Source organism: Psittacula echo (assembly GCF_963264785.1).
Source record: "Psittacula echo genome assembly, chromosome: 1".
NCBI classification, from domain to species: domain Eukaryota; kingdom Metazoa; phylum Chordata; class Aves; order Psittaciformes; family Psittacidae; genus Psittacula; species Psittacula echo.
In genome coordinates, this window is record NC_137735.1 from 106,513,312 (window position 1) to 106,532,905 (window position 19,594).

General features: G+C 37.8%; 1 protein-coding gene across 12 annotated transcripts in view; it reads right to left on the minus strand.

Moving 5' to 3' along the window:
* The window catches only part of PACSIN2 (protein kinase C and casein kinase substrate in neurons 2), a 105,111-nt gene that overhangs the window by 65,914 nt on the left and 19,603 nt on the right, over positions 1-19,594 (minus strand). For 5 of the 12 annotated variants that reach the window (XM_080615575.1, XM_080615574.1, XM_080615577.1 and 2 more), the window contains one exon: positions 5,082-5,193. In XM_080615575.1, the coding sequence (XP_080471701.1) occupies positions 5,082-5,141 (60 nt within the window). In that variant the 5' untranslated portion in view covers positions 5,142-5,193. Of the gene's footprint in view, positions 1-2,978; positions 3,094-5,081; positions 5,194-5,384; positions 5,901-19,594 lie in introns of those variants that run through there. The other 7 variants (XM_080615570.1, XM_080615569.1, XM_080615571.1 and 4 more) reach the window with 6 other exon arrangements.

The following is a 19,594-nucleotide window of genomic DNA, read 5'->3' on the forward strand; positions in this document are numbered from 1 at the left end:
GGTGGTGAGGGGAAGAAAAATGGGAATGCGTATGATGGCATCCATGTAACTCATCCATACTACATATGGGAGCAATTTCCCCTTTCTGAATGAGAGGAAAATTGCTAGTGGATATCTCGGCAAATACTCCAGAATTCAATGAAAGCCATGTGCTCAGCACCTCAAAATGCACACCAGGTCCCGTCCTCCAAGGGCCAAGTCACAGGCTTAAGTTCATAGGGTTAATGCCAGCTGTCAATTTAGCAGCTATTCAGAACGGCTATTTTCATTTGAGTAAGTAGGTGTTTTCACAGGGCAGTTAAACACCCCTGCAATAAATGGAGAGGGCTCATATTGCTGAAGCTAGCAGAAAATCGGGGAGAGTAAGGACGCGCATCTAGGGTATGAGGGGCACACAGCCTGTGAGGGATCTATAGCTGATTAGAAATAAGTGCTTCCACAGGCAGGGTAGCTGTTCCTTTTGATGTCTTACTTTGGAAGATACACATACACTTCTACTTTGATCTCTAGGAACACTTACTCATTGTTGTTCTTACCTTCACTGGCATCTGAGTGAACAATAGCATTGGTCTCTGCTTGCTCAAGGCACTTTTCTTTAAATATGACCATAATAGTGATCAGCAATCATAAGGCCAGAGCCTAACCAACCAAACACATCAGAAAATTGGCCTTCCGTTCATTAATATACCAAATTCTTTCATGAGCATTTCAAAACTGCTTCAGCAGAACAAAGCCAATAGGGTTGTCCATTTCTTGTGTTTTACTGAAGCAGTGCAATGCTGGAACCAGCAGTTCTGCCACAGTCTGTTTTTGGATGCAAGTGGCACAAATGATTATGATAAACCAAGATGTATTTACGGCAGTCATGCAAATACTTTAAGGGTCCATATGACAGATAAGAAAGAAATACAGGGGGTTTCAAATTGTATGTCAAGATCCAAATTTTCCACTTTCCCTTGGAAAAGTTGCTTCTATTCTGCTCCAGGCTATCAGCAATAATCTTTGATTACCCAAAGCATGCCACCCTTGTCAGCTAAGCAACACAGATGAAGGAATTCTTTCTTAAAGCGTATCAACAGGACTACTTCGTTTTAAATTCCTACACTAAGACAGAGCCATGAACTTAATCAGATACATCAAGGTACTTGGAGGCTTGTTAGGAAAATGAACAAAGAAAAAGAAACTTCCATTTTTTAAGTCAAGTCATTACTACAACCCAAACAACTCCTCCACTGCTATGGTGGCAATTATCTTTCAGAATGTCTTGTCTTCTTATTTTGTAATTCCTTGCTCTCTAAGCAACCCTACATGAGAACATATTCTCTGTCTGCTAAAGTACTTTTATTTGGTAAACACTTGGACAAATTAGAGGAAAATAAAATACTTGTCCTTCTAAAAAGAATTTATCATCCTGCTAGAAGACAAAAAGCTTTTAGTAGTTGCTTGGGTTAACTAAATACAGAAAAAAATCTTCAATTTAGTTGTGAAAGCTGCTTCTATTTCTGTTTCATGCTATAGGACTACATATAATTCTGAAAGCCTGGGTTTTTTCAGTTGAATCAGCTGTTCTGATCAAGATACTATTCATGCCTTGTCCTACTGAAATTTTTTGACTGATAGATCTACAGTAAGTCAACACCAAGAACACAAGTCCAAACAGTAACTTCTCCAGTTCCCTTTCAACAAGACAACTATTTCCTAACCACAAATCTGAACCTGATAACAATATCTGTGCAGTAATAAAAAAATACTAGGATTTAAAGGGAACAAATTACTATTTGCATTGGATTTCAAGCATTGAGCTTCACATCAATGCCAGAACTGGAAGTTTCCATGAACAGTATTGAAATAGTAACCTCATTAAAAACAAACAACAACAACAAAAAAATAAAAGCGCTTCATAGATGAAGTAGCCTGTATTAAACTACTCAATGCACAGTGTGAATATGCAACCAGACAAGGTTAGAGCAGTAAGTTTAATACTATGCAACCATATACTATAGATTGACATTTGTAAGTGTGAGCAAACTGCCAGTAATTGTCTTACAAGGAAACCTAGCAAAGGCACTGATAACTCCAAGAGAAAACAAATACTTCTAGAACTGGAAGCCTGATTAAAAACCAAGCCATTTATTTCCTACAGACAACATTTTAGGAAGTTTCTGTCAACTGCAATGGCAAAAACTTTGAAGTTGATTTCTCAACGTTTTATTAAGAACAGTTCTAATCAGCTCAACAGAACATCAACGTTCAAGAAATAAAAGCAGTTTAGTTTCAAAGATATGCAGTGAGCAAGAAACAGTTTCCACAATAAGTTCTTCAGATGGCTCCACATCCAGCCACCTCACTCTTTCCTAAACGTCTTTCAATAAAAAGATGGGTTTTGCAGCACACTCCAAAGGTAAATAAATTGCAGCTATTTTGGAGCCTTAGGGAACAAACTCAAAAGCTCACCCTGCCAGATTGTCTCTTCTGTGCCATGGCCAGGTTTAAATACATTCACTGCTTTCAGCTGTGGCAGTAAAACATAGCAAAGTGGCTTTCAAAAAACTGCAGGCTGTCTTTAAAAACAAAGGACAAACCTATTGCATCAGGTATCTTAAAAAGCTTCTGGTGAAATGGTGCAAATGGCAAAATCACCGGTAACAATACAACTTCCAAATCGATTAAGAGTTCTTCACTTCCTGTTACCTGAGGCAGGAAGTACTGAGACTAGCATTCCAGAGACACCGAATCTTTTCTAATCAAGCCAGACAGAACACATTGGTCAAAGCAGTTTAGTTATCCAGTATGAAAGATTAAGACTGGAATTCAAAGTTACAGTCTTCAGAAACAACGTAACTTATTTAGAACATATGGAAAAGGGACGTGTTTTACACTAAAATTCAGCCCACCCAGAAGGTTGCCTCAGCATAAAACAAAACACACAGGATAGCTGAAGTTAGAAAGAACTTCTGAATATCATCTAGTCCAACCACCTGCTCAAAGCAGGTCTGACAGGTCAGATTGCTCAGGACTATATTCAGCTGAGTCTTAGACACTCCTGAGAGCAGAGGTCCCACATCCTCTCTGCAGTCGCGCTGCCGAGTACCCCTATAACAAAATGGGTTATGACTTAGAATTCAGTAATTTCTCAGTAAGTCAGTAATATATCACTTTATAAATAGGATAGACACATTTAACACAATAGTAAGTATGTCTTCTCAAAAAATGTTAGTTGTCTGCTAAACAAGAACCTCACTAGCATTAGATCTTTTAGATAACGTATCAAAAAATAATGGGAGATCTGCATCAAAACACAATATGCCCTCACCGCCACCAACACAGGTTAGTGATCTAGGAAAGCCTTCATTTTAAAGGAAGCACAACATCATTTCAAAGGAAGCACAAAGGAAGCACCAAACCCAGATGTCTTACATCGGTCTCTGCTAACAGAAATATTCAGACACTTTTCCCCTAGCCATTTTCATGTTTGCTGTAAGAGCTCAAAAGAGCTCCCAGTCACATGGCAGAAGTTTGCCCTACTGAATACAGTTCATCTGGACAAAACTGGTACTTACCTCCAATTATGACAGCACTGACATCATCACACCTTTCTTTTTCTTGTAACAAGCTTCTTTTTTTGTAAAATGCTTCCTGCATTATGAAGTTTGCTCTCTTTAAAGCTTAATGAAATTATCATAACATCTGAAAGCCTTGTTCTGATTGGGGCAACACAAGCTACTGATATTACAATGTGCTTTGTATTATCATTCTGCATGCATGCTCTTACACTGGGATAAGCATAAGATAACTTCTCTCAAAGTTTATACTTATATCTAGACAAACAGGAGACATGCAGTACAGTCACACACTATATTTGTAATTTATGTATGCTTATAGTATCCTTTAACAGTTAATTTAGAGTTAACATTGATTAGTCAACCCTCTTGGTCATTTTAAAAACTACCCACCCACAGCCCTCTTCAACAATAAACACTGACTGATGACACTAAGCTGGGAGGAGTGGCTGACACGCCAGAAGGCTGTGCTGCCATCCAGCGGGACCTGGACAGGCTGGAGAGTTGGGCAGGGAAAAATGTGATGAAATATAACAAGAGTGTTACATCTGGGCAGGAACAACCCCAGGTTCCAGTACAGGTTGGGGAACGACCTGTTAGAGAGCAGTGAAGGGGAAAGGGACCTGGGGGTCCTGGTGGACGGCAGGATGACCATGAGCCAGCACTGTGCCCTTGTGGCCAAGAAGGCCAATGGCATCCTGAGGTGCATTAGAAGGGGGGTGGTCAGTAGGTCGAGAGAGGTCCTCCTTCCCCTCTACTCTGCCCTGGTGAGACCACATCTGGAATATTGTGTCCAGTTCTGGGCCCCTCAGTTCAAGAAGGACAGGGACCTGCTGGAGAGAGTCCAGCGCAGGGCAACAAAGATGATTAAGGGAGTGGAGCATCTCCCTGATGAGGAAAGGCTGAGGGAGCTGGGTCTCTATAGTTTGGAGAAGAGGAGACTGAGGGGTGACCTTATTAGTGTATATAAATATATAAAGGGTGAGTGTCACGAGGATGGAGCCAGGCTCTTCTCGGTGACAACCAATGGTAAGACAAGGGGTAGTGGGCTCAAACTGAAACACAAGGGGTTCCACTTAAACTTGAGAAGAAACTTCTTCTCAGTGAGGGTGACAGAACACTGGAACAGGCTGCCCAGGGGGGTTGTGGAGTCTCCTTCTCTGGAGACATTCAAAACCCGCCTGGACGCCTTCCTGTGTAACCTCATCTAGGTGTTCCTGCTCTGGCGGGGGGACTGGACTAGATGATCCTTTGAGGTCCCTTCCAATTCCTAATATTCTGTGTGTGATAAACACTGACAAAGGTTCAATTCTGAATTGCATACCCTACCCAAATGGATGATTCTCAAGTTTGGGCCAGTTAAAAACCCTTGAGAGAACTAGGCCAAAATCTAAAAGGTCATTTCTACACTGAAGGCTTCTACTGCAGCTCTTTCCACAGTTTACAATGTACAAAAAACATATTTTCTATAATAATAGTAAGAAGTAAAATAAAAATATTGTGATAAAATATTTGGGTTACCTCCCAGAAGCTATCACTAGAAACTTCTACTCCAACGGAATCATCATATGAGCCAGACATTTCTATGTATGGAGAGCTTGTAAGTATTCAGATCTTAAAACACTTTCAGAATCTGGAAAGAGGAAAAAAAAAATATTTATGAGCATTATTAATGAAAAACAGTTATCAAAAGAGAAATGAAGTTAGGTAACATCCTTTAATTTCTTGATATCTAGGTATGCCAAGTAAAAACAACACAGGGCATGCAGATAAGCGCATTTCGCAACAGAACACTGCTCTACCACACAAGTTCTTGGCTCTTACCATCGCATTTTTTGTCCAGAACGTGTTCAGTCCATCTGCCTATACCACATTTCAAACTGCTGATTTTATTTTGTCATAAAATTTCTTATTATAAAAAAAGAAAAAAAAATATTTGCAGCATGATGCTTACACGGTAAGTATTCCACTTCAAAGCATTCTAGAAGAGGCAATCAACTGACCTTCGCTACTGATACCATACCCTGCATTGATTCCTATTCCTTTTTCAGTCCTGTTCTATCATTTAACCAAATGCAAATATTTAAGGCCAAAACCACTTGCTGATTTAAATAAAAGTAAGTCCTCTTTCAGAAGGAAGATGTTTTATATCTGTAAGAATTTTAGATTCAAATTATCCACTTGAAAGCCAATGGCATCTACAAATATGAAACAGAGCTTTCTCCACACTGTAAAGGAAAACCAACATGAAAAGCATTGCAACTATGTAAGTGGCAGGAGACAAGACCAGCCTCCTTCCCCAAAGTCTTAGTATAGGTTATGATACTCAGCCTGTTATCTCACCCAGCCAGCTGTGACTAGATCTCTTACTGGGCTAGTAACCGAGCTACTTGTCATTTTCTTGCCACAACTCTTGTGCATTTTAAAGCAGATAATGGATGGTAAATGATGGTATGATACACTTAGATACTGTTCCCACGTGTGCAAATGAAAGGATACAGGCTGCATGACAGAAGGTCTCCTTGAAGCTGAACAACTGCTTTCCCTAGAAGTTCAAACTTCCACATGCAGTTTTACTGAATTATGTGACATGTTACCATAGTATTTAATATATATTTTACCATTTATCTTTTAGTAAAACAAACAAACAAGGGGGGGGAATCAAGTCCAAATCCTGATCCTTATTAAAAGACATTAACAATTCAGTCATTCTCACTTATACAGACACAGCTGCATGGAAGAAAAACATGATCTATCCTCATCAAAAGAGGTGACTGTTTGTAAAATACTGTTTATGGAAAAAAAAAAAAGAAAAAAAACAATTAGGGCTCCCCTAAGCTAACATTTAAGGTAAGTATCAAACCCAGTACCAAGGTAAAATTCAGGCACTTACATCCACAAATGCGGTTTGTGGAGCAGAGACAAGAAGGTAAGAGGAAGGAAGCAGCTCCCTCCCACAACACACACATGCAAATCTCTGCCTCATCTCTACAGATACTTAATCTGTAGAGTTTTCCTGTTTAGATTTCTCTTATCAACTTTGCTACAACTACTGCCAGGGTTAAGTAGATTTTAACACCCCTTCTAGGATGAATACCTTCATCAGTAGGCTGCAAGGTGAAGCTCCCTCTTTTTCGCCCTATGAATTTCCTTAATGCCCCATGTGGCTTCCCTTAGTGCAAAAGGAAGAGCAGAAAGCATCTACAAACCTGGCCTATCTTCCAACCTAGTGGTTATGACACACTGCTGACAGAAACAGCAGTGAAAGCTTCCACGGCCAAAGAGAATTTAACACTAAATTCTCATTTCTTGGACACTACGAAAATAACTGTGCCATAAGTGTAGGCATACACCGCTTGTTTGTAACAAAAAACTAGCTACCGAAACAAAACAGTTGTTTGGACAGCTACAGCACAAACAGAACAAAACTGCAAGGGCTGAGAAGACAAGCTGCTTCTCCTGAACAGTTTTTCATCCAATTCATTTCCATAATGCAATTCACAGAAAGCTTAAATAACATGAACACTGAATACAGAGTTGAAAACCACAACAGGAATATCAGTTGTTACATTTTTATTTTGAAACGATAGTCAAAAATACAGCAATGGTTCAGCAAAATGGCAACAACTAGAAAAGATGATCATCTATTGAGACAAAGAGTTTTAAAATGTCAGTGTAACAGTCATCTGCTTGTTAGGTTGTTAGTAGCTACCAAAAAAACCCCTTTTCCACCTGTGCTTTTATTGAACCAAGAGTGTGTTAAAACACCACTCAATTGTCAGTTTCTCGGCATTACACCTTGACATGGAATGTGTTTTCCAGATAAATTTTGGCCCTTGCAATTCTAACACCACACCAAAGTAAGCAGAGATCACATTTGTAAGCATTTATATTTTCCAATAGCCTTTCTCTGACAGCCTTAAGCAGCACAAGGAGGAAACAAAAGTGCGATAAACTTCTAACTAGTTGGATGAACTCAAAAGAATAGTTTGACATTAAACAGCTTTTTCTAACGGTTTGTTTGTTTTAAAGTTTTCACAAAAATATAAAGTTACAAAGTGGTATCTTTAACCATAATTTCTGGTGTTTTATCTGATCAAAGGGAGATCTCAAGTTTAAAGACAACTTGTTAGATCAATAAGCATTGCTTGCTAGATTCTATAAACTGTTTGTGTTTTCTTGCCTTTTCCCATTAAGGCAGCACTAATACTCATATTACTCTCAAGCCAAGCAAGCCGTGGAAGCAAGTGTTTGACCAAGGCATGCCGTGCAGAACAAGGGGAGGAACAAGATGGCAAAGGTTTTCAGGAACCATTATAGCTGCTTTTCTTTAGCACACCAAAGTGTTTACCACCCTTTGAAAGATATCAAGCAGACAACTGCAGAGTTCAGTGCCTTGGAGAAAGAAACCCTTATGCAAAAGTATAAACTTAAAGGAAAGTTTCAACAAGTCACCCATCCTCCTCCCCAAACCACACACAAAGTATTTTTGCCCCTCCAATTACAAAAACAAACTGGAGCAATAATACAGTGTCCACACACTACATCACTGCTGGAAATTTAAGCTGAAAAGCTACATGGAAAAACTGGAAAAGCTGAAACAGAGGAACATTTTCTTAAGTGAGAGTACAGGTTGTGGGGACTTTTTCTTTAAACTTTTATTCTGCCTCAACTAAAACTGCATAATACACAGAGCTATCCTTTTTTTCCATAAAAGCATGAAAATGATCAGCACTCAGGAAATTCTGATGGGTTTAAGGTTTTTAAATGCCAAATACTATGCTGTGAGAAAGTATGAGCAAGCGTATTTAGGGAAATATTATGAAGTCATAGCAACAACTGGCAGAAAAAAACCACTATTTGTACAGCACTACTTAAAAATAAACTGAATACTGAGATAGGAACATTAAGCAGTATGAGTCATGCTACCCTCATGAAACAGAACTATTACAGCAGCCAGTCCTTTAGCACATTTTTTGTTAGGGCTCGGTTCTCCCATCCTTCAAGTGAATTTGCAGAGGTTTTACAATGACCATTCACTGTACTTTGATTTGCATGGTCTTCCATTTCACTATAAAAAATAAACCTATAAACAACTAGGCTGTCAGTATAAAATCTGGGAAATTCAGACCAAGATTACAAAAGAGGAGTTCTGCACAGATTCTCTCTGCAAATGATCACCTGCATCTCACAAAGTTGGGGGCTCTTTGGTCAGCTACATTTCAGCAGAATCAAGAACTCCATCGGAAAAGCACACTGCCACCACCTAGTTCCTATAGTTCCAGAGCAGTTTAGCTTCATCCACTCTGGCCTTTATCTACTCATTCCATGACTGCAGGCCCAACTCTTCAAGAGTATCTACACTGCCTTTTTCTTATCCCTCAACCACCTGGCTGAGCAAGCAAGAGAACTGCTCTAGCAGTTTCCACCACCTGCACACTGACCAGCAAACCAGCTCATCAAGCAGGACAAATTATTACCGAGCATGCGTTAAGATTTACTTGAGCAGGTGCATCAGTTTAGGTTTCTTCCACACAGCTGCCAATTTTCACAAAACTGGTAAGAAATGTGTATCTTTATTTCTGCTCCTCTTTAACATGTGTCTGAAACTGACCAATTGATTCAAAAATTATGGAAGCAGGAAATTTGGGAAGGCAAAAGTGTAAGCCTTGTTTTCCTCAGAAGGCAGATTAAAGATCTTCAATGAAGAGAAGTCACCTCTGGATCATGCTCCGTGCCTTTTCTTCAGCATGCTCTTGGCCAACACGAATGAAATCTCGTAACTCATACTTCTCAGGGTATTTTCTTCACCTGTGTCAAAGAACTTTGGAATTTCCACTGAAGCCCAAAATCTCAATACTTTATTAATCATCAAGTCCAAAGGTGTTAAAACAAGTTTTTACCTGTGACACCACAGGCACACAGGCCACCATAGGTGAAGCAGCAGAGAAAGCTTTACCAGTTCAGAGCCCTTGTTGCCTATTGTCATAGAAGTCCCAGCACACATCAGCTAAGAGAACTTATATAGGCTAAAAATAACCATGAAGTCCAACTGGAAAAAGTAAGTGTATACTAATGGAACATACTGTAATAGCTACAGAAACAGTGCAAACAAGCAAGGCTCAAGTTTCTTTACTTAGTGATTTTTAAGCACTTTTTGTAAATTAGGATACAGTGATCTTGGACACAGGAAAACTGATCAATAAATAAATGAGAGGGATTTTTTTTAAAAAAGCTTCCTCTTGAGGAACATACTAGCAATGCTGTATGCTAGAAACCTTGAATTTCTTCTCTACTGCTGGTGTCCTACAGTGTGAAAAGAATTGCTATAAATATCCTGATGGCTTAACACATATTAAAAAAAATATTAACTAATAATGAGCAAGCAGCCCTTCGGATACCAACACAAATACATCTGTATAGAATATGCTGCCTCTGCTCTCAAGAAGTTGGTTTTGCTGCTGTTACCTTGAAAGCAGTGTACAAAAATCCTTACTTCATTCATGCTGAAATACTTGATTTTGTTTTCACTCCCTTTTTCTCCATGTGTCAGGTGGTAGAGGTTAGCACAACACACAACTTGCAAAAATCTGCACAACAAATGCAGACTTTTAAGATGCTAAAATAATCCAGTGAATCCCAAAGCTTCTCTTAAAGTATTTTCCAACAGGAAGAGGAGGAAAAAACACTTAAAGAAAACGTTTATCCTCCCCAGCCCCCAATAACAGATTAACTTTTTTGATGAACACTTACTGTGAAACTGGTAGGGTTGTTTGTTGAAAAACAGATTTTAAGATTCTGAACCTCCCTTGGAAGATGCTTGTTTTGGTTAGATACTTCACTATAATTCTAAAAGATAGTATTAAAACTTAAAAAAAAAAAATACACATCTAATTAAGGTCTCAGTTCTGCTTACTGAATCCTATGATAAAAAATAACAGATTAAGAGACCGATATGCTTAACCCAAAGAATGCCTGCAGATAAAACACTACTTCAATAAATAGAAACCAGAAGGCAACACCCCACAGCTTTGACCCGCAGGCCTGATCAACATTTCTCAATAGGTACAACCCAGATGACAAACAGGAGACATGATTCCTTGTTCCTTACTTCCAGAACATCACGCTTTCTAGAACAGAAAGAACTGACAGAATTTCTCAGTGCCAACGTGACATAATACTTACCTCTTCCAATGATTATCTGCTGTACAATGGGCTTCTTTAAAGCAAGGCAATCACTAGTACTATGGGTCTAGGTGACAAACTGGTCTAATCACAGAATAACAGAATCATTCAAGCAGGGTCAGCCCAGGTTGCTCAGGGTTTTATCCAGTCAGGCCTTGAAAACCTCCAGGGATGGAGGCTGCACAATCCCTCCGTACAACCTATTTCTGTCTTTAACTGTCCTCAAGGTGAGAGACAGAAGAAAATAAATTAATCCACACTTAAAAAAAACAAATGATGTCTCCAACTATTAATATTATCCTTGTGTTGTCTCTAAGGACTCTACAGAAGCAAGCTCACAATGAGTCTACCAGCCTCTAGAAGAGAAAAGCACCTGGTCACATTACCTTTTAAACTTATTTTTGTAACACCAGGACTTGTCACTATGGATCTGACTCAGCAGGATTCCAAGTTTCACAACTAGGGAGTGAAATACTTATGCATAAGGACACCACTCAACTTGGATTAGCTGCTCATAAAAACTTTCAGCTACACTATTTTCCCTTATTACTCAATGAGGTCTCAGGTTTCGTTCTCCACAGAGTAAGAAGGAAACAGGAATTCATTGCACAGAAAAAAACATATCCTATGCTTTAAGTGCAAACTATTGTGGTTTGTTACAAAGTGTAGCTACCATGAATATACTGTATCTTGTATTCCCTGTTTATATAAAGCAATTTGACACGGCTTCCTTACCTATTCTATCCAAAGAACTTGCTCTATAAGAGTTCCCAGTTTCTTCATGGTTGCAATTTGTTTACCCTTTACATAGAGCAAATTAAGTGACACAACTTCTTTAGCAATATTATGAAATCACGTACCAAAACCTGTTAAGAATCACAACTACTGACACTGAAAAGTCCATAAATTAATAGGACAAATAACTATAGGAAAAAAGATCACTTTGATTTACACATTTGCATGCCACCAAGGAATTCTAGCCCTTATGTGCAGGGAACAAATGCATCAAACCATGATTATTCACCACTACTCAGTGCTGTGAACTCTTCTAATTGCAATCAGTAGACATTAGTGCATGTTATTAATAGAAGTCAGATCTTACACTTTCAAAGGCAGAGTCTCAAACCAATTACTTTGGCCTAATTCTTATTCTTCAATCTATAAAATATGGAGAATAGCGCCCTTTTTCAGAGATTTAAGAAAATCTCTTAGTCTCCACCAAGAAAACAATTACAACAACAAGTGCCAGAAAAAAGTCCATAAAAGGAAATTGAATCACTACTTTCTGGGGCATTCAGCCTGGACGTTAAAGTTAACATACTCCAAAGGACTTTCTGAAAGAAGCTGACAGCAACCCATTTGTTGAACCCTGTATCCTGAGCACTAAAAGGAAGGAATTTAGGAAATACATGCTGTTACAAACTGTCTAAGCTTATTTCCTATTATGCACAGTCCTCTGAGAATTGCAGCAATATTTATTGTTATATTTGCTAGTTTGAATACTTGAGTATTTTGCCACCTGGGCATTTTTCAGTTACCAAATAACATAAAATGACATTAAAAAGTAATAAGCTACTAGGTCGTACAAGTCATTCATAACTGTAAGATAACTAGAGATTCCTTGTACTTCTGTGACCCGGAGGCTGCAGGAAAAAGAACAAGAAGCAGGCAGAAGCTGATAGGAACTGGGAAGGAGGGAGGGCGTATGAGCCACCAGGGCAAGAGGGACAATGATGGAAGTGAGGTGGGGGGGAGTTACCTCGCTTCAACATGAAGGCAGCATGCTTCTGGTGAAATCAAGCTTTCTTGATTAAATAGTTTGTGAGGTTTGTTGTTTTTTTAATGACCATCACTGCACAATGTTAGCTGGTTAAACTTGGAAGTTGATTCCCATGAACGTGTTCTGATACGATTTTTCCTGTGCCTTAAATGTCTAAGGAAAAATCAATTACAAAGAAGTTTGAGGAACTATGATTCATATCAACAAAAATGCAAATGACTTTTCAGCTTTATTCAGGCAGACTTTGAAGATTAAGTTCAGAGCCCTTAAAATTATTATTTCAGTGACAGAATTGTGCGCTATTTTCAACTCCAGCTGCCTACCACTGAGCAAATCCTCAGCTTTGCAAATTTAGTTCCACAGGTGGCTAGGTACTGCAGGAGATATTTCAAACTACTGACTCAACAGTACAAGCATTTAAGAATAATAAAAATTTAAATTTCCTTAAGCCAAAATTTTAGCATGCCAGAATTTCCAAAGTACTGTTTAGGGTTTTTTTTCCCCATATCCCCTCTTGTCTGTAACAACCAATGAACTTTAAGTTATGGATTTAATAATCATACAAATGACAGAAAAATGCCTGCAGAGATTACATGGAGTGCTACACAGAGACAATGAGTCATCTTTTGCCTTTCCAACCTAGTACTGAAGTCATGCTTGTTGCTAAAGAATATCTCCATGAATTTAAGTGTCATTAAAAGGAAAACATGTTACTACTTTGAGTGTTTTAACAAGGACATGCTTTTCTATGTATTCTTTACTGAAAACTGTGCGCTTGCTTTCATATGTTGGGAGACAGAGATCTTCATTTAAAATACAAGATACTGCCTGAATACAATGTGATACTTACTGTGTCCTCAAGTAGAGAATAAGATCTCAAATTAATACACTGCAAGGTACTTCCTTCTGTATCATTGTTAGGCCTATGCAGAAGGCCAAAACAGGACCTTCAACTCAAGATGAAGACAGAAATGAGGTGTATTAACCTTTTTTCTAACATGCGAGCATTTTCACATTTCATTACAAGTTTTAGATTACGGGTAAGTTAAGTAGGTTTCATCCACTTTCTACTTTTCAAAAATGGAGCCTGTAATATTTTTGAACATCATCCTGTTTTAAGAAAGGAAATGTAAACAACAAGTTACATGATTGTGTGTGCCCACAGTTGCCACGAATTCTGTCAGAAGTATGAGAAGAATATGTAATCCAAAATAAAGGTTTTATGAAATATACCATATTCCCAGCACTTCCAAAAGCTTCAGATATTCATTTAAGATAAACTTTTATGATCTTGCCTAACACTTGAATTCTGAAACAACAATGCTCAGGTGATTCTTCTCACACAAAGGAACTCCAGTTTCAACCATTTAAAAAAAACCTCAGCAGTATCAGTATTTACATCCAGAAAGAGACCAGAAGACCACCACAGTTAAGAATTTAACTATGTCTGCTAAAAAGCAATTGAAATGTACCTTTTTAAAGACACACCCTTACGTTCTCAAGGGATAGCAGCAATACCATTTTAAAAGTGTCGAGGCCAGCTTTAATTTTCTGCTTAAAAAAACAAACACCAGTGCCAAGCTATGACATGCATTTAAATTAACCTGCAAGACAGCCATTAGGGGTTCTGAGCAAATTTATCTAGAGCGTGAGCAGCCGAAAAGCTTAATTTTCTTTTATAGTTCCCCTCAGTAGTGTGTGTGATGCATACACAGTATAAAAGGAATTGTGAAATTACTATATATTAGACAATATAATTTGTTTCATAAAGAATTCAAATTAACCCTTATTTAGTGTTTGGTTTTCAAGTTAAAATATTCCACATAAGCTTCTAAACTCTCATATAAACATTACTTTTTTTTTTTTTTTTAAATCTTAAAACTAAGAGAAATCTGAACTCACTGCAGAAATTAGCTGGAGCCAAAGGAGCAGCTATTTAATTTTCTCCAACTGGAGGATAAAGACACCTCATCTGTTCTTATACTATGCTCTAAAAATTACTATCTTCAATTTAGAGTAGCTTTGATAAGATACAACTCTGTATAGTGTGTTTCTTGAATCAACAGCACTTCCTGGCAAATTAATTCTCCCTACTGAAATCGTTATTAGCAACACTTCTTTCAGTATTCTCCTGTACAAGAAAAAGGCAAAATTAGCAACACATCTGAAGCTGAAGTCAAGGTGACCTTGATACAAGAAAAGAAAGTAGTTACTAAGTCACATGAAAAGGTCCAAACCATAACCCTTATGTCTTTGCTTCTGTATGTTGCAGAATATGTACCTTACCACAAACTCTTGTATATTAATCTGTAGTCACTGAAGGAAGATAACTGTTCCCCAAATTCTCTCTCCAAATTTTTCATTCTGGTTTCTATATTGACTGTTCTTAGAAACATAAAGGAAACTTTGTAGAATAATGGATTTTAAAATTAAAGTACTGTAATTAGCCAAAAAAAACCCCAAGCAAACAACACAACAAACAAACAAAAAACCCAAAACAAACCCGATTTTCAAAAAAGTGTGTCACGAGATTGTGTTATAATGAATAAGACTATTACAATGTTTTGCACACAGATTGATCCTGGTTTCAGTCAATATTTACAGCCTTCAGAGGTACGCTGTCCTGTTGAGTACTGAGTACTACCTGCAGATTCTTTGGGTAATAAGGAAAAATGCAAGACAAAGTACATTTGAATAGTATTCTTCACTGACATTAGGTACAAAATCTAACCATAAGAATTCTCCTGTTTCTGTTGAGATGCACAGAAGAGCAAAGGCATAAGAGAACAATTTCACAGTAGACCGGTCACAACACACTTGTGTTTTAGGTTTTAAACCTGAAACACTGGTTTGTGTTGGGTTGGGGCTTTTCTTTTTTTATAAAGAAATTTCCCATTCTGAAGACATACTGATTGAATTTGAAATCCAGGAAAGGACTGTAAGATTGAGCTGTAAGGCCTACACATTAAGCTATCTAGCATAACATTAAGTGGTTGTCCTCTAAATAATCTTTAAAACTTGATTCTTTCAGAGCTTTAGGTCTTCTTAATCAAGGAAAAATTCACTGCAGAAAAAAAGGCACACCAAAATGGGCTTCAAATAGATTTTGCCAAAGCAAACAAAAAATCCCACCTGAACAACTAAAAATTAAACAGAAATTAAAATAACTTGAAAGATCAAAGAGGCTTTTTTTTTTTTTTTAATCAGAGGTTTCCATTATTTCCATTTCAGCAATTAAAATGTTAAAAGTGCAGGAAAAACTTCAATATAATTCACTAATGTTCAGTTTTGTAGTGTCCATGACATCATCCACTAATTCACAAGTCAAAGTCTCCTATAAAGAAACTAATCACAATATTCTGGCATCCTCCCCAAATAAATAAAATTGAGACAAATATGCCTTTAGGTTTGTTTCAAAGAAGCAGGAAGGGGACACAAGACCACATGCCTTCAATTTGCAAATTATACTCAGTAGTAAGCATTTAGTTAGCAAGTGTTGTGCAGGAGTAGTACTGATATATTCTCCAGCAGAGAAAACACGGAACAGCATTTACAGCTGCACTGACAGAGCAGCTGCATAGAAAGCTGACATGTATACAACTGTTCTAAAATAGCATATAATTCAGAAGCAAAATAGAATGTTAGAAGAAGCACTGCCTCAGACATCAAAACTTTCTCAAGACAAGAAATGCCACGGTACTTATCTGTCCACAGAAGTACCACACAACATGAATGCTGGTGTACTTGAAAACAGAAAATCCCACAGAAGTACATAAATAAAAAGTAATACAATAACCATTCTAGAAAGAAAGATGTGTGTTTGAACAGCAGACAGTATGAGCCCAGAACCATAACTTCAAACATGATCAAACACACTCTTAAAATTCAAACATCACAAAATTCCACGTTCACCTGGCCAAAAATACTCTCATATCATCTATGACACGGTATAGTAAATTTTTGGTAGGAAAAAAAAGCAACTACAAGAGTTCTCTGGCAAGTCACTCAGTATAATGTTTGCAAAATACTTACCCTAAAAGACATGCCTTAATTCACCTGCATTTTGTCCAAATACAGCCTTCTGCAACCTAACTGTGTGGATAGCTGCAGTACCTGCACAGCTTTGCCTAACCTCAGTTTCCACAAACAGAATTCTCTCATCAGAGTGTATTTCTTCATTTCCTGTGGGCTGATGAAAACCTTGTAGCTCTAGCTAAGGTCATTTATTACCTCCCACACCCACTGCAGCACCCAAACCAACACAAGGTTTTCAGTCACACACATTTCTAATGGTTCCATATAGCTGTAAAGTCGAATATTCAGATTTACTATAATCTTTAGGAAAGACCACAGGTACCCCATATTAAGGGAAGGTATTTTTAGTCACACAGCTGGTTCAGTGGAGAACACTGTTTTTAAATACCTCCGTGAAACATGTAGGCACATTTTTGCAGATGCGTCACTTAGGAAACAGCTGTGGTGCTCCGGTGTTTCATAGTCAAAAGCTGTAATTTCCCATCTCAGGAAATATGGGGCTGTAATGTTAATTAATGAAATACTGACGTGTACTGAACAGAAGAACATCTAAACCCTTAAATTATGGTGAAACAAGCCAGTCTTCCTGAATCTGAAGGTTGTACTGGGGAGCTACTGTTCTTTACTTCAACCAGGTTAGAGATCTCATCTGAGCTAAAACTATCCCTGGGACCGTCTCAAACAGATATTTGTTTCCAAAGACTAAAGCACTATTACAAATTGTAATATATGTATTAACAATGTCAGCATGTGTTACCTTCTATTATTATTAGACAGATACAGATGATGATGTTTGGCAGAAACTAATAAGCCTGACTGTGGCAGGGGAAGCTAGTTGCACAGGTGGACCCAGATAAACCTGTGCGTTTTCAAGTGTAAAGTTGATTTTTCTGTCATTTTTTTGAGATGTAAAGAAAAAAACAAAATGGGGAGTGATGGTTTTGTTACAATGGAAATAGTAAAAGAAGGCACAAACAAAACCAGATCTTCCTATATAGTGTCTCAGAATGACATTATTGAAGACGACAGAGGAAAAGACTACAAGACCTAGTAAAATAACTCAAGTTTCTCAGACCACAATGTGCTCGCATTATACTTAATTTAAAACAGTGCAGAAGCATCACACTTCCACGTAGAAATCTCTACAGCTGAACAGATTCCTTACTAGTCAAAACTGCCAGCTTTCTAGGATAGCTACTCAACACATGCACAGTAAAAGGAATAACATTAACACCAGAAACATTCAGCTAGTATAGCTTTTGTTCAAGGGACCAGCCGAAGCTAGTACAGAACTATACCCTAGGACCCTTACTAAAGCAGAAATGAAATAATTGTTGGCTTAGTTCAGAGCTGTGAAACAGCTCTAAACAGTAGTTTCAATTACTGCCAATTCTTTCTGCAGCCATTATCCCCTCACTCTCCTTCCTCTGCTGACAAAAAGCAGGGCAAATCATTATGCAACATTCCTCAATTCTCAAAATACATCCAAGGGTAGTTTGAGTATTTGGAGAAAACACTATCAATGTAAAAACTGCTAATGAAGATACCCTTACAATTTAAAAGCAAAATTTTTGTCTGTGATCACTGTCAGGTAAGCCTTATACATCAGCAGTGTCATTTCTGCAACTGATACAGAATTTATACACCTCTGCAAAATGCAATTCATAAATGTAGACAGAAAACAACAACAGGCACACTTAGCTTCAACCATCCTTCTTTCCTGTAAGTTAAATAACCAATTATTCTTTTAGGAACAAGAGAAGATCTGTTCAAGTGTTTCAAAATCAATGCTATACTGTAACAGTACAAAAGACCATGTGACAGTATTTTATATTTCAGATTAAGCAAGATTAATTCAGATTTTAAAGCAAACTGAATCCAGCTTCTAAAGAACAGTTAGGAGCATTTAAATGGTTTGCTTGTCTTAAGGTGGAGGAGAAGGTTGCTTAATACTTAGTTTCATTAACATGGCCACTGAAAAAAGAAACTCTTGAATTCTGTTTAAACAGATTTTCAGCTCAGTGAATCTGAGGTAAACTTTAGCCAGGAGTCCTCATGTCTCTAGGCAATTTAATTTTCTGGTCCTGAAATGGTAATTACTGCAACAAGGACAGAAGACTTTTACTTACCACTTAGTAATCTACACACCATGGGCTGCTGACCCATTAGAATTAAATATTCCCTAAAATTTATTTTAATAAATAACAAACTGACTCCTTACCATGTACTAAACTCATTGGTCTAAGCTAGCTGGAAGTATCACCTAAGTATTAAGGTCACTGATCTCATTTTATGGCCCTCCTTGTACACATAATTTGACAAGCTAAGCTAGAAGTTCTTTCTGTGTGCGTGTGTGGTGGGTTTGTTTTTTAAAATCACATGCAGTACAGTTAAACCCATTTTAACCCTAACACAACTGAAAATCTGTAAAGTTTTCAGTGTGCAAAACAAGGTGCTGCTTTAAAAAGCTCATATGAGATCAAGGTTAGACAAAAAAGAATGTGGAAGTTTATCTTGAGAACCAAAGATTTACCTAATCTTATTAAAGGTTTAAAAAAAAAAACCAAACACACCCCCAAAACCCCCACACACAATAGAGTGGCCAGTCTTCCTTATGATTGACAGAGATCTGGATACACATTATTTGACCTTACATAGCTCTCAAACACACAAGTCACTCAAATGTAGAATCCCTAAATGCAATAACAGGAAGTGAATGCTTAATTTGGTCAACTAGCCTCAGAAATTCTGACTGGTCTTTTCTACGTTTCTCCTGCTTTTCAGGAAAAGGAAAGCTTTTTATACAGTTTTCAAGTAATGCTTGACTGAAGTACAAGTAGGTCAGCCATCTACTCTACAACCTAAATCGGACTGAAGTTCAAGGAAACTGGGACAAGAGGCCCCATTAGCTACAAGCTCTTGCACTTGCAACTACCAATGTGCTTTTTCATTTAATAAGGCTGTGCCATCACTGACTATGGAGCATTAAACAACAGCCTTTGACCTGCAACTCAGCAACAATTACAAGACAGAT